The 15432-nt window shown below is 38.3% G+C and overlaps 1 protein-coding gene across 6 annotated transcripts in view; it reads left to right on the top strand.

The window, feature by feature from the left end:
- The window catches only part of LOC141908022 (GTPase-activating Rap/Ran-GAP domain-like protein 3), a 116390-nt gene that overhangs the window by 37920 nt on the left and 63038 nt on the right, over positions 1-15432 (top strand). For 3 of the 6 annotated variants that reach the window (XM_074797796.1, XM_074797794.1, XM_074797792.1), the window contains exon 1: positions 8845-9319. The exons of the other annotated variants lie outside the window; for them this stretch is intronic. In XM_074797796.1, the coding sequence (XP_074653897.1) occupies positions 9078-9319 (242 nt within the window). In that variant the 5' untranslated portion in view covers positions 8845-9077. Of the gene's footprint in view, positions 1-8844; positions 9320-15432 lie in introns of those variants that run through there. 6 annotated transcript variants of the gene reach the window in all.

Here is a 15432-nt window from a genome sequence, read left to right as displayed (position 1 = left end):
AAACGTCGAACAAATAAAAACATCAGCTATATAGGAAATTTTTCGGACTCCGTCTTTCGTTTTATCAGTGTGGGATTCTCTACTTTATCGTTACTACACGGAATAGTGTTTCTTCAATGGTTATAACAAACGAGCATTTGCAACGTTATCAGACAGGTTCATAAACGTCATCTATATTCATAGAACACCTCGTGGCTAGGAGTCATATGAAATGTTGGAATCTATGAAGCTGGATGAATTTTTCGTGAGTCGGAGGTCCTCGGGGTAACTGTACATAATGGAACCGCTGTAATACAGCGAATCCGAGCTTTGTATTCGAACCTCTTTTAAAAGACATAATATCGCTGTTGGAAACATTTCCCGTACAAGGCACGCTAATCCGAAACCAGGGAAGCTACGGTTTTCCGCGCCCTGGACCAAACTTCTACTGATGAAAGAATAGAGTTCATTGTGTTCGAATTGTATGGCGATACGTTCGTAATAAACCACTGAGGTATGCAACGCGTATTAGATATCAGCTCCAGAACGATGTAAGAGTTTTAATCTACTAATTAGTCAAGTGGCCTGTCATAACGATGATGAACGAGTCCTTAAAAACGCCGGCGCGATTCGGTGCACGCCTTGTTGAGAGGGTGTGCGGTGCCTGGTTCGTAATTGACTGATTAACTCCACCCCCGGAGCCGACGACGCGTCCGACCCGTCAAATCGGTATGATCAACTCAAATCACTACAACAAGATTGTTTAAACGATCGAGGTATCGGACAGTCGAATAACATTTTCCGATTCGCCTCTACTCATGCTAAAGTAAAGTCCCACATGATATATTACAGATTCAGATTCAGATTAAATTTATTGCTCCAGAAATTAAACAATTTTTTCGAGCACGGGATCCAAAAATAAACAATTTACAGTTATACAATTACGGTTACCCCAGTTACATTTATAATATACAGTGACAGTTTCTTCTTTTATACATATCCTTTCATTATACACGCAATTAAAACGTGTGTGCACAGCGATGGCTAGATGAGGCTATGTGCCTTTTTTATGAATACTGTTAGCTTCCTCAAGATGCTTGGGTCTTGTGATGTAAAAAGATTCATAAATTTTCTTGAGAAAATAAGGATATTTACTAGTTGTTGCGGTATGTAGCGACTTCTTAAACTTTCAATAAAAAATACACTCCATTATTACAATAACCACACTCAAACGTGGTGAACGGATGATAGGATAAAGTCCCAGATTTTTTGAAATGATAAATTATCGATTTTAATATTGTTTAATTTGTACATAGTGAGTTTTTATCTTATTACCCGCATGATATATTTTAAGCAAAAATATTTCGAATATCCATTCAGAAGGAAACCAAAACGTTTCAATGTTGACTTACAGCCATCGTCGGGTGGAATTCAACCTGTCGTCTTGTTTCCGTAAAGGTTCGAATTTTTCTCGCGTAGAATTGTATTTGTCCGACAGTCGTTTCTCTTAACCGATCCTGTGCCCGCATCCTATTGACTTTACTCGATAAATCAATAAGTCGGAGAACGCTGACGAAGTTTCATTAATAGCTTGAAATTATCTGGTTTCCTTGCGGGCCAAATTTCTTTACTATTAACAGTTATCCCTGCATTTTTGTAAAGATTAAACAGATCGGATGGGTTGGTCAATTTTAGACCTCAGAATCTCGAGAAACAGGTTTCTTTTTAAGCTTAGTGTTTTTAAGCTCAGATACATTGCTATTCGTCTTTACGCAGTGAAACGACTGTAAAACAGAGCACGACTGCATCTAGTTGAGCAGTTAGCCTACAGGTGGCGATACCATCTGTTTTAAAACGAACACGCGACTTGCTGCCTTAAGACGAATGTCAGACCAAAAGCCAGTAGCCGGGTTCAGTGCACAACTTCGAAAATAGCTTGGATAAAAACTTGAATAGGTTGAATCATTTTTTTCTGAAATTTCGTTTCAGCCAACGGTATGGATCTATACACAGATAGCGTTTTAAAAACAACTCAGGTTATTTATCGTAGCATACTACGTAGTTTTCTTTTACGTAGGCGCAAGAGTCAAGAATCAAAATTTTAAAGACATATTTCAAATGTGTCAATTTCGACATTAGCGTGTATGCCGATTATTTCAATTCAATTCGTAAAGAGAATTCCACACTAATTAAACGAGAAATCTTCATTCCTGGGCCCAGTTTTATAGACTGGTAACACCTTAGCTCAACCCATTTTCAATAGAGTTAGCCCCCGGGTTAAAGGTAATACCAGTCCATAAAACCATAAAAAGATTGACGATTAGGTTATAGTCGAAAGGTCGAATCAATAAATTATAAACTTTGAGGAAACTATTCGGACTTAAATTTTCTCGTTTCATCGGTGTGGGATTTTCTATCTATCGTCACAAGACGGACTAAGAGTGTTTCGTCTATGGTATTACATCATTCATTCATTGAAATGGTTTTAATCCCAATGCTGGAAAATAAGCCAGAAAGCTGATCAGGTGATATAGTATGACTTAATGAATCATTACAGGACGGGTTGTTCCGTTGTTTTCTTAGTCCGACGTCGTTCGTGACGACTGCAATTTACAGCCATCAAAAGCAATCTAAGTCTTCGTGGAAGTCGGCAAATATGAGTTGAAGGAAGAAGATTCTCTCGCGAGCTGTTTGACGCCCGGGGGACCGGTAATTAGTATTAATACGGCCCCGGTGGTTTCCCAATTTATTTGACGTAATTCAGCTACAGGCTGTTAATGACATTTTGCCGAGTATAGTCGTTTTTTGTTTATTCCGCTGCGAGGACCGCGTTTCAGCCGCGAGGGCTTCTAACTAGCGAAGATGGTCGCTCGGTAATTTAATGATGAGAGCTGACAAACTGTATACGGCCGCGATTCTGGGTGAATACGAAATAGCGGATGCAGCCGCGGTCGCAACTCTCTTCGCGCCCGCGTGAAAAAAAAAATTTTTCAAGTCATGAATTATTAACCAGTGTCTCGAGGGTTTCGGTGATATTTCGCGCGTTTCTATATAGTTTTCGAGTAAACGACTTCGAGTAAACGATTTCTAATTGATTTCATGACGAATTACTTTCGGCGATTACATGGCAATTACCTCATCTGCATTGATGGTCATGCGTCGGTTCATGTTACCCAGGGAAGAGCATATATAAATAAACATACCTAGGCTAGACAGAATTTCTAACCGAAATAGATTTCAAAAACCATAATTCAATTCAAATATTCAAATTAAATATATCTTTCTTGTGCTTTGAGTAATATAATATACAAGTCCAGTTTTTAACAATGGAGATGAGGAAGGGATGATAAAATACAAGATGTATAGGAAATCATAATAAAACGTGAATAAGCTTTAAAAGAAATGATACTGACATTAGGAGCGGTAGATAAAGTTGTCATCCCGCAACGGAAGGAATATCGGCATTATAGGTTAAGTACTTTACATTCAATGGAAATACACATGCTTTCCAGGGGCGTGGTTGCCGTCATAATGGATCGAAATTGACGCTCATCTATATCTTTTCGGAAAATTCTTGATATGCAGTTTCATATTTGCAAATGGGGGACAGATGGCGAATAATAGATGTAAGATATGCATGATATAGACAGATACTCATCCGTTTTCAGTTTATTTATCTTCATCGATTGACAAGCGACTTATAGCACCAAACTACTTAGATGCATACCGCGCTGACAACTGTAAGGAGATGTATCTATTCCGGTAATGGAAAAGTCTTGAGTGTCACTAGAAAGCAAAGCGCAAAGGCGAAGATTGCGGATCCTTTCTTTTGTCGTATTTTACATATATGTAACATCACTCGTTTCGATGTACTTCCCGAATCAGATCAAACCAGTAGAGCAACCCGAGGAAAAGTCAGCATTTAGAATCATTTAAATCTTTCAATATCTTTTCTTCTTTTTTACAATGCAGCTTGAATAGTTCTCCACCATAGAGCTCGTTCTCTGATTTACCATTCACTCTAATACAAATCTATCTTCCTCCAAAGTTATGATTAACTACTTCCTAGAAACATTTATTTCTGATTGACAACTCAATGGGGAAAACCCGAAGAAAAAGTTTGATTGGCATGTCAAATGTTTCTGATTGCCAACTCAACCAGGGAAAAACCAGGAGATAAAGTTTCAATTTTTTGAGAGAACTGAATTTCTGTGAGATGATTTATGAGAGGGAAATTAGTAATATTCAAGAGCATTAAATTTTTGTTTAAATGATTTATGATAGGGAAGTTAATAGTATTAGACAAAATATCTAATGCAGCGTAATTTGATTTCAGTGAATTCACACAAGGATGATAGATCTAGTTTTCATATGTATCATTACATATAATGCACATATCACCATCATGCACGTGACGTCATAGTTTGTTTGCCCATCAGTGTTGGAGATTTGCCAAACATAACAACAATAGATAATATGGTCATTTAAAAATTTTGTGGATATGTGATGTAAATCGCTCATTGTATTAACCGGCAATATGGCGTCGGTCACGTGATAAAAGCACATCGCTTCACGGTGTCTATATAAAAGAATAGCGTAGACATGATTCGGCAAAAAATTTTGCCATCATCAGAACAGAATTTGAATTCAGTTTTAATTCGTAACTCACTGACATAGCATTGGGATGAGAAGAGTTTGACAGAATATATTGTCAAGGTAATAGAGCGTTTTGAAAATTGACAAGTATATATTATGTTATGGCCATTCGGTCTGAATTGGCCGCGCGAAGAGCACTGAATTGCCGAACTACCAACCAGAAGGTACACTCGTTCTCGATAACCCTCTTTGATAAGAACAGCGGAATAACAACCGGTGTAAAAAGATACTCGATATGAAAGGAAAACAAAAACTATAATTCGTTTATCCGCCGGCAACTGTAGAGTCATTTTTTCATTGACCGGATGATGTTGCAAGCGAAAGAGGAAAAACGTCCGTCATTTTCTCCAAGTTCTAAGAAACGCCGAGGAGAGGTTATAGGTATAAAAACGTATGCTTTTCGACGACGGATGGAATCGATAGACTTTGTTACGTTCATTTTTCAAACGTTACGGTGCGGAGCGGGCGGTGCGGTGCGGTGAACGCCGCCGATATTCTTCGCCGAGCCGCAATGAATAAAAACGGTTCGATTGATTTTTGACGAGGTATCGGATGATAAGGGGATATTGAAATAACGACGATCTTCTCGAAGCAATATTCAACAATGGAATATTCAGCTGTATTTGTTTCCGATCAAAATTCTGACGGTTCTAAATCGGCTTACCACCCGGTCGTATTATACGCATTCCTTCGAGTGATGTAAGATTACGTTTCGCATTAATTCCGATACACCGCGCGCGCGCGCGTCATCGATACGATCGATTTTACCGGAGTCACCCGGCCGTAATCCTGTTACCGTCGATGGGATTACGAAAATGAAACGATGATTTCGCAAATGAAAAATGACGATATTATGAAAACCAAAAAACACTTCAATACTATCTCTCTTCCGGAATAGTAAATATTGCCGGAAGAATTATCTCGTTGGGGCTTGTGGCTCCGTAACAGAGTCGCAAATGCTAATTAGTAAGGTGCGGATAGATGGCTTCTTTTCAATTATTCAACGAAATTCAAATTACAACCGCCTGCACGAACGTTAGGTTTTTTTCGTGGAATTCTATAAGAAAACTTTGATGCACTCGGAGCGTCGGCGCTGTATCGGGTTATACAAAGGGGTAAACATGCATCGTAAATGCGAAATATCATTCAACATTCCGCCGTGTGCCATCATTCAAATCGGTCGCGTGACATTGAGCAGGCGAAGGAACCATTTTCATATGTCCCCGCGGAGGACAGTGTCTGCTGCTCGATGAGATGTGAATAGATATATCACGTTTTGTCAGTGCGCATATTCGATTCATCTCGTCTCGTATTGTCTGTGGCCGGAACTCCTCGCTGGCCGGGACGTCACGAACTTGTACAGTTACACGGTCAGCCCACAGTCAGTTATAACGTCTTCCAGGAGTTCTATAGATTGATGAATCGAGATTTGACACACATTTTTCGCCCCCAGATGGAACTAGCACCGTTACGAAACAGGAAATAACTACTCAGGGTTCAGTTCCACAGATGCGAGTCAAGATTTGACTCCGAGTTAACTCATTGAAAATAAACTAACTTTAAAAATTCCCTTTCGCTAGCGCATAGTAACGGACAACAATAAAACAGGACCCGGTTTTATAGACTGGTATAACCTTTAATCCGGGGCTTATTCAATTCGTTATCAAATGAGTTAGCCCCCGTGATAAAGGTAATACCAGTCCGCAAAACCGGGCCCAGGACCATAAATCGTATTTGAATCGGCTACCTGCAGAGACCTTACTCGGAAGCCTAGACTCGTGTAGAGCGAATACGACTGAACATCATGTATACGACGCGATTGATGTATGCGATTCGTCAATTAATGCGACAGAGTTCATTAATCTTCAATTCTGTCGGGGCTAAATGAATTTTCACGACTCGCCCATTTATCACCGAAACAGCGTCGCCGTTCTATTAACTACGACCAACTGCTGTCGATATTCACTAGCGTTTCGAGTTCGCGAAAATATTCGCAAACGCCTACGTCTTTTAATGAGAGATTTAATTGATTTCTGCACGAGTGAATATTCTGATTACCAGCGCCAGGATTGATTATGCCGACTGACGGCATTTTATCTGATTCTGCACAGGAGATGTTTTTTTTCGCGTATCATGCCCAGACGCGACAGGGCGTAACCGTTCACGAGTGGCCTTTACTATTTCCGTGATGATCTTAACGAATTGGCGTAAAGTAAAGCCTGACCGATCGTGAATGATAATAATAATAATAATAATAATAATAATAATGATGATGATGATGATGATGATGATGATGATGGTAATGATGATGATGATGATGATGATGATGATGATGATGATGATGATGATGATGATGATGATGATGATGATAAAAATAATAATAATAATAATAATAATAATAATAATAATAATAATAATAATAATAATAATAATAATAATAATAATAATAATAATAATAATGATAATGATAATGATAATGATAATGATAATGATAATAATAATAATAATAATAATAATAATAATAATAATAATAATAATAATAATAATAATAATAATAATAATAATAATAATAATAATAATAATAATAATAATAATAATAATAATAATAATAATAATAATAATAATAATAATAATAATAATCATTATCATTATGATTATAATTAAAGTTATTATTATTTATTTATTTCAACTTAATATTACAATATATATTATACATAATAAGAAATGAAGTTAAATGAAATATGTTTATATTAAGCAGAGGAGACTAGAATATTCACAATAAGACCGACGACCCAGACAGACACTATTAATACATCGGTATGATACATAGTCATTCACATAAACAAATATATAAATACACAGAATTAAAAGGTATTAGACGAAAATTTCCATTGTTTTACTCTAGCAAATATAAACACATTACGTAGCTCGACTCTACGTAGTATTTCTAGTTTGCATTCGTGATTTGTGGGATTAGCGTAAAATCTCCTGTCGAGATACAATTCTCTACTTTCGTCTGAATACGTCCAGTCGAATAGATGATTTACATACACCTGAATTTCACGCACGTCTATTAGCCCAACTGCTGGCGAACTAAACACGCCATACATATAGCACTGGAGTTCCTACTTCACTGATTACTACGCCGAGATCTTATCAATTTCTATGAAGCCTTCATTTACAAATTAATTAGTTCTGATTCGACTAATGGCTGGACAATTCGACGTGGTCGGCGCCATTAAAATACGGAAATCACGAACACGATGTCAGGGAGTAACACGAGCGACTCGTGATAAATCTCATCCAATTTCTGTCACGGGTTTTTCACAATCTTCGCAAACAGTTTTGATTAAATTAGAAAGTATCGGATTTCGTCAGGTCTGCGGTTATAGCATTATAGTTCGGTGTGGCTTCTCCCTACGCGCGAGTGTTTCGCGGCGAAACTAAGTCAAGAACGGCCGTTTATTAGGATTCCGAGGGCAATGTCTGTGTATCGATTACTCGATATATCTCGGCCGGTGCCAGGGCCCCTGTATATTCGCTTCAGGCAAAAAAAATCAGGTGATGATTGCGTATCGGGTGGCGCTTTCAGAGTTGTTACTTCTCGTCGGCGGCCATTTATCAGGTGTATATTAGTCCGGAGAGTTCTCTGTCACACGACGTCCACCTGTCGAAACCCTGGCGACGAATTACTCTCCCCCGTGCCCCCAGCGCCTTCAATTAAGCACTAACAAATTAATTACCTCTCCTTCTGGCGAAGAGAAGCCTAGAACATTACCGGCCGAGTTTTTCGTTAATTCGCCATCGATCCGTGTAAGAAATTAATTGCCGAGCGCGCTCGTCGGTTCTGTCTTGCGTGTGTGTGTGTGTATAATGTGAGAGAGATGGAGAGAAAGAGTAAACCAGACAGATGCGGCGTCGGCGCATGCAGCTTTTCAGCGAACGGAACACGAATCATCAGTGATGTCGATGCGGCTACACGGTACAGTCGTAGCGTAACGCCGCCGAGTCAGACTCGTTTCGTCCAAGTTGCGGGGAACGACTCGTTCAATTTACTCGAGCGACTGCGAACATTTCTAGTCGGTATTCAGCGATCGTGGTCGAAAACAGTGTACTGAGGTTATCTGTGAAAAACGGCTTTATTTAAAACTGATTCCAAGGTGTGAGTTATTAGTTAGACATTTATGCGTGCTATGTACATATGGAACACTTACATATTATATGCGCATATGACATTAGTTTCAAGTTGATTACTTGGTTCAGTCGATCGACCTAGGATTATTGTTTAATAAGTACTGAAAATTCAGCGCCGTACGGGGTTTGCTACGCCACGAACTGACGCGTGAAAGATGACGATCGTTCATGGCCATTTCGCGAAAGAAAGTATCGATACTCCGACTTGAAAAGTGACTCGGTTAAATACATCGTCGGTTGAAGCCATCATGACGAATTTACTGCGTATCTTCGGAGGGTCGATGACCGAACTGAACAAAATCGACGACCAGGGCAACGACGCGGAGTTCACGCCGAAACCGGGATTACTCCGACGAGCGTTTTCGTCGAAGAAAAAAAAGAAGAAAACCAACGCTCACAACCTGCTGAGTCCGAACGCAATCGGTAGCCAGAACCATTTACGACCGGCCAGATCGAACCCTTGTAACATGGTTTATCTGTCTCCAGATAGGTAAGCAAACTCAATCTCCATTTAGGTACAAGGTATTTATACTTAATTTCGAAAAAAACCTTCCTGTAGATAGAAAACATGGACGCTTGTGAATTATTACGATTGGCGCTTGCCATTTTAGACTTAAGATCACATAATCGTCGAAATGACGCATTGACGTAATATTGACGAAATTAACTTATCAAAACGTTAATTAAACCGTTCCTTTTCGAGTGATTTCTCTCGGGAACTTAATCGGAATATGAGATACATAATGCCGAGCTCGTCTAAAGTCTATATCGAACTGAGAAAGCAGTCTACCAAATCAGTCTAATAAACACGTCCAGCGTCACGGGAATGCGGATTTCGGCGTTCTCTTCCCCGCTTGATCCCTTGAAGGCAATATAGAAACTAATGAAAGTATTCCATACATCGACAACGAATTAATTCTATATCTCTGCATTGCATATATATAGATATATCGCCCAGGAAGTGTATCGATGGGCGTCCATACATTTGCCGATGTCGGACGCCGCCGCGAAATGGATGGGGAAATCTGACGCCGAATATTTGTACGGCGCAAACCGATCAGATTAGATCGGCAAATCGGTCGACGTATATTGTGTATTTGTTGATGGTTTAAATCGTATACTTCCCGAGCACGTTCCACTGGCGGCTATGCGCGGAATTTATAACCCTATAACCTACGCGAATTGCCAGTTTAATAGCACTTCGATAAAGATCCCTGTCGATATAATGAGTTACTGAGTCAATATTAAACGAGGCGTCTGTTATTATTTACGATTAAAAAGCGCGTATGGACCGAGCCAAACAAACTGAGCTTTACGATAGTTCTTTGTCTTTTTATGATAAGAGTTCAAGGTTCGGTGCCATGATTTTAAGTACAGTCTGTTGGCTAGCATTCGATTCCTCGTAACTATAACTTATATAACTTATAATGTATCGATTCATTATAAAGCTTACACTCGTAGCTTTATCACTGTATGTACATTTACGACTGTTTATACCCTCTTAGAAAGTCTTCGTGAATCAAAACCAGGCAAAATCCGTGTTATGGAAGAACTCTTTGAGTACATAGAACTGTTACGAATATGTCCTCTAACAAAATTGTTTCAATGCAAAACCCTGATAAAATTGTTTAGGCGGAAAAAATATGTGAATATTTGTTTTTTTCAGCCTTGTCATTGATAGCTCTTACTAAAAACACGTTCACTGATATTTCAATGGGACTCATTACACTTTGTATTGACGAGATTCTCGATTATGAAGGCTTTCGAAAATTCCTAATCGTAATAATAACTGAACAATATAGCGTTCTAACGTGTGTGATTGGTTTTTTTCTGAAATGTGTTCGCGCCCGGATGAAATGCGTTTGTATATACGACACAAAATCTCCACGGTCGTAATGCGATTACTAAAGTATTTTGACGGCCCTGGATTATTCTGTGCTAAACGAAACCTAATTACTATATATGTTCGGATAATCATATTATATGTGGATACACATATATATGTGCAGCTCTCCTTCGAAAATTCATTACCGATCCAAAGCAAAATCGTGTCTGCTAAGAGTCTATACATTTATCTAAAAAATATATGTGCAATTATTTCTAAAAGGGAAAAAACCTCATATTTGCAAATTGACTGAAAAGTTAATTAACATGTAGAAATATTTCGCGTGGTTACCACTTCCCCGTCGTCAGTCTAAAATGTCATCAACAGCCAGTATATGGACTACGTATTGCAACAAGGAAAATGTATAATCCACTAAAAATCGAAACGACTTTCAGATTCAAGTCTCGGACATAGAACTCATTTTTCACCACCGCATAACAAGAAATATATCATCGTATTTATGGAATGATTAGACAATATCTTCAAATACCAGTTTGAATATAACTTCATTTCTATGAATATTAATTTCTTCTATATGTCATCCTAAACCTGTTAGTCAGTTTTGATACAATGCGGGTTTTTTACGCCGTCAAAACCATTGCAATAATGTTTATATACATTAATACCTAGTATGCGTTATTCAAGGGGTTCTGTGTGAGTCGATGTGCAGTACGTCATCAGTGTTAGCGTTTCCAAATAAAAATAACTAATAATTTCGGCGTCTTTTCTTGCAATTGAACATTTTTGATAAATTTTGATAGTTATTTTTTGAGCATGTGCACTACGTCATCAATATATCGGGGCTAGATTGGTTGCTGGTCAATTCAATTCAATTTTTGATATTTTCAAATCCAAACTTTATCGAAACTCAATATGGTAGAATCTGTATAATGATAATTTATATGATAGTTATCTATTATTATATATATATATATAATTCATATAACATTATCTATTTTCGACAATATAAGGCAATATAATATGTGTTATTTTTTACGGCGCCAATACACTTTCAAGATATTTTCTCGTGTTCAGTTTTATTGCCCCATCGCGGATATATTGATATCAATTGAATACACTGATAAAGCAGATTGGGGCCGAATAAACTACCTTGTCTGAATGCATATTCCGGCGAATATGACTAGATCCTATAGAAAGTTGATTGAATGTTTTATTACAGTAAAATGACGCGATAAGCTCGCGCTGATAGTCATCCGGGCGATGATTTATCTTATTGAGGTATATCTGAAAATACTATTGGCGAGGGCTACCCACAGCGCGGGATATAATCGAACAGATTTTCTGATTGAAATCGCGCTGCTGCGACCGCGTGTCATGCCGCGAAGAAAGAGTATTGATGAAGGGTCGTCGACATGATATAGTTCTTGAAATGGGTCGACGCTTCGGAACCGGTGGGAATGAAGGGTCCTTGAAATCGTTAAATCACATGATTTTCATACGGCTGGCTGACTAAATTTCAACACGGAGTTCATAAGAAGAAAAATGTACAAGATTTTATTTGAATGAATTAGAAATTTTGGGAAGTAATATACGTATAGAGAATCCCACAAGAGTAACGAAAGAATTAAGTCCGAAAATGTTTCCTTGAGCTAGTAGTTTATTCAGCGTTTCGGCTTTATCCTAGACGTCAACTTCGCAATTGTCATCATTATGCGATGAAACACTACGAGTCCGTGTTGTGAAGAAGAATATAAAATCCTACACAAAGAAATACTCTGAAATGTTTCCTTAAGCTAGTAGATCAATCAACGTTTCGACCATATCCTAATAATAGTCATCTTCGGGAATGCTGAAGTGATTCGCTCTATATTATCCGTACTACACTGATGTAGTGTTGTTATGGCTGTTAATATTTTAACTGCGCGAGACCTGCTTTATGGAATTCATCTATCTAAAAAATCTATTTTCTATCGAAATCTATTCGTGAATGCGAGTCACTAGTAATTCTTAAGAAGAGGTTAATAACTCATTTTTTAATGAAACTTATAATTGAAATGTTGTAATGGCTTCGTATCGTTTTATATTATTGCTTATCCTGTTTTATGCAAAGTGTTACGAGTCTGCGATGAGAATGACGCTGTATAAAAATTAGTATTATCATTATCATTATTTCGGGAATATGTTCATCTTTTACCTAAGATCGGACGTTCTAGGAGTTGATTGAAGTGATCTGATATATATATATATATATATATATCCGATGTTATGTCTAACAATCAATAGGGAACATAAGTTTTTCGATATTCGATGAAATATCTTAAATCACAATCGATATTGTATTTGGTGAATATGTATATATTAACCCGGAGTTCGCAACGCAAGTTCAGAGTGATATTTCATTCTCGATGAGTCGAATTGCTTGGTATACGAAACTTGAGTATACGACGATATCGGTTTACAGGTCGAATGATGTTTCCTGAAATTGTTTATACCTAGAGCTACGACGACGGAGATTCAGTCGTTTATTTTACTTAAGATAAAGCAGCGCTTTTAGCGGTTTTGTGACGCAGATAAGATATATACATGTATAAAAAATATACGACTGAATCGTTAGTTATTCGTATGTCAAGAAGCCACATTAAATACACCGTATGTTTTTAGGCTAATATAATTCAATAAAAGAAATCCATATTTATTTTCGGGCGCGTTCGCGAAAGTGAACATTATAGTAAGTTATGCGCAGCCTAAACGGAGCGTGGGCGAATGGAATTGCGTGTAGGCGAAAAACGCCCGAACGTTAAACATTAGAAAATATACCGCGGATTAGAAAAGCTTCATTACAAGCACGTCTGATTCTGGACTTAGATAAAAGCTTTAATTTCGCTGGCAATCGTCGAGACGTTTTTATCCGTGAAGTTTTCCTTTGTAAAAGAAAAAACACGACGAACTGGAAACTTCGATAACAGATTCAACTTTCGAAATGTTTCGCGGATCGATCTATAAGATCAACGCCAAAATGTTCCGACTATATGATTCGGGTTATTCCGTGTTGGTGGATATCACGGATAAGCAATTTTCCTGTTGTGCAGAAACTGAGTGTCGAAACTGAGTTGTTGAAATCTAGATTAGAATGCAAACGCGCTAACGTTATACGAGTTGATAAACTGATTAACTTCTGACGGCGTGCATTTCACCATTGAACCGACTGACTGCAGCTGCGTTCCGTCACCACTCGCTATTATAAGCACTCTGGACGAATTTTCGCAAATTGGCGTTTAGTCGAAATGTGATACTAAATCGTGAGCTTTGTAGTCGGGCGGCCGTAGATACGCACAAAAGACATAGTAAACTATTACTATATTATATTATTAGATATTTTCATAATTCTAGCTTTCTTACTGGGCTCGTGTCCAGAATACAAGAACTAGGCTTATCTTGGGCTCGAGGTAATCCCCTATAGAGCATAAATAATGCCGTTCAAATAAATGTCAAATCGGCTGCTCTAGCTAGACCAGAAAATGGTATGTTTCGAGAGTCGATAGATATGAAACAGGTGTGTATACGAAACGCCTGTATAAAGCATCGTCAAATTCCATACTAGTAAAATTCGCGGGTCGAAACAGTTTTAAACAGAAATGATCTATTAAACGATTGAGACGTTCCCGGTCTACAGTTCCCAGTTCAGATTTCATTAAACTACAATTCATCGTTTGGAATGAACCGGACAGGAGCGGATCTGTAGGGTCTGATTCAGGATAGCGCACATCATAGTTATACGAAAGAAAACCCGTCGGAAAACATTAACCCGTTTTTTTAGATACAGAGAACGAGCTTATGAATTCAAAAATGTTTAATTTTGAATTTAAAAATTTTTACAGGTATCGATTTAGTATTTTTATTATCCCGTAAAATTTCACAACCATTTAATATTTTCAAAGGAGAGGATGATGCGCACCCCTGCACCCTGCACTTGGATCTACCCCTGCTGAGTGTCCAGAGAACTTTACCGATGACTTTGTGGAGACTGGATGATGTTAAGAATGATGGGCATAATAAGATGCTCAACTGCCAGGGACGACACGCGACAGATTTCTGATTTGTTGACATCCGTTCCCTGGTTCACTCGCCGGCATTTTATTGCCACTTTCCGCGAAGGGCAAAAGAGACTGGCGTTGATTGCATCATAAATTCTATTTGGCTCGGCAATAACCAAAGTGCGAGTAACCAATTAATGCCAATCAACACTAAGCAACTCTTTTTCGCACTCCACATTTGGCGCCAAACAGCGTCTAACTCTTAGGGAAGCCTAGACTCCTCGTGTAGACATCTAGATGCTTGACATTTTCGTCTGAAACGAACCGATACTTCCTTCCCTGGTGGCCTCGCAAAACATCCATTAAAACACCGCGGCAATAGTTCATTTAGGTCCTGTCCCGACTGGATGCTGAGATGATTTTGTTTTCGATATCCCGTGAATGAATGGTTCGTGAAATATAGAAAAAAATCTATTGGGTTTTTTTCGCATGAATTCAGGTTGAATTTTACGGGAGCCATAATGGGGCATCGAGTTGTCGTGTGGCAACATGCCAATTATGTCGACATATCGTGACAAGTCGACACGAATATGTTGCCATTTCGTGACCTTTTGACTAAATATTTTCCACGGGCAAAGCCGTTATTTGACGACACGTCGAAATGGAAGACGAAGACGCCAGAAATAAGACGACTGACCTTCGAGTCGTCATAAACATGTCGAC

This window comes from Tubulanus polymorphus, chromosome 7 (assembly GCF_964204645.1).
Source record: "Tubulanus polymorphus chromosome 7, tnTubPoly1.2, whole genome shotgun sequence".
NCBI classification, from domain to species: domain Eukaryota; kingdom Metazoa; phylum Nemertea; class Palaeonemertea; order Tubulaniformes; family Tubulanidae; genus Tubulanus; species Tubulanus polymorphus.
This window is presented reverse-complemented; position numbering and strand designations above follow the sequence as displayed.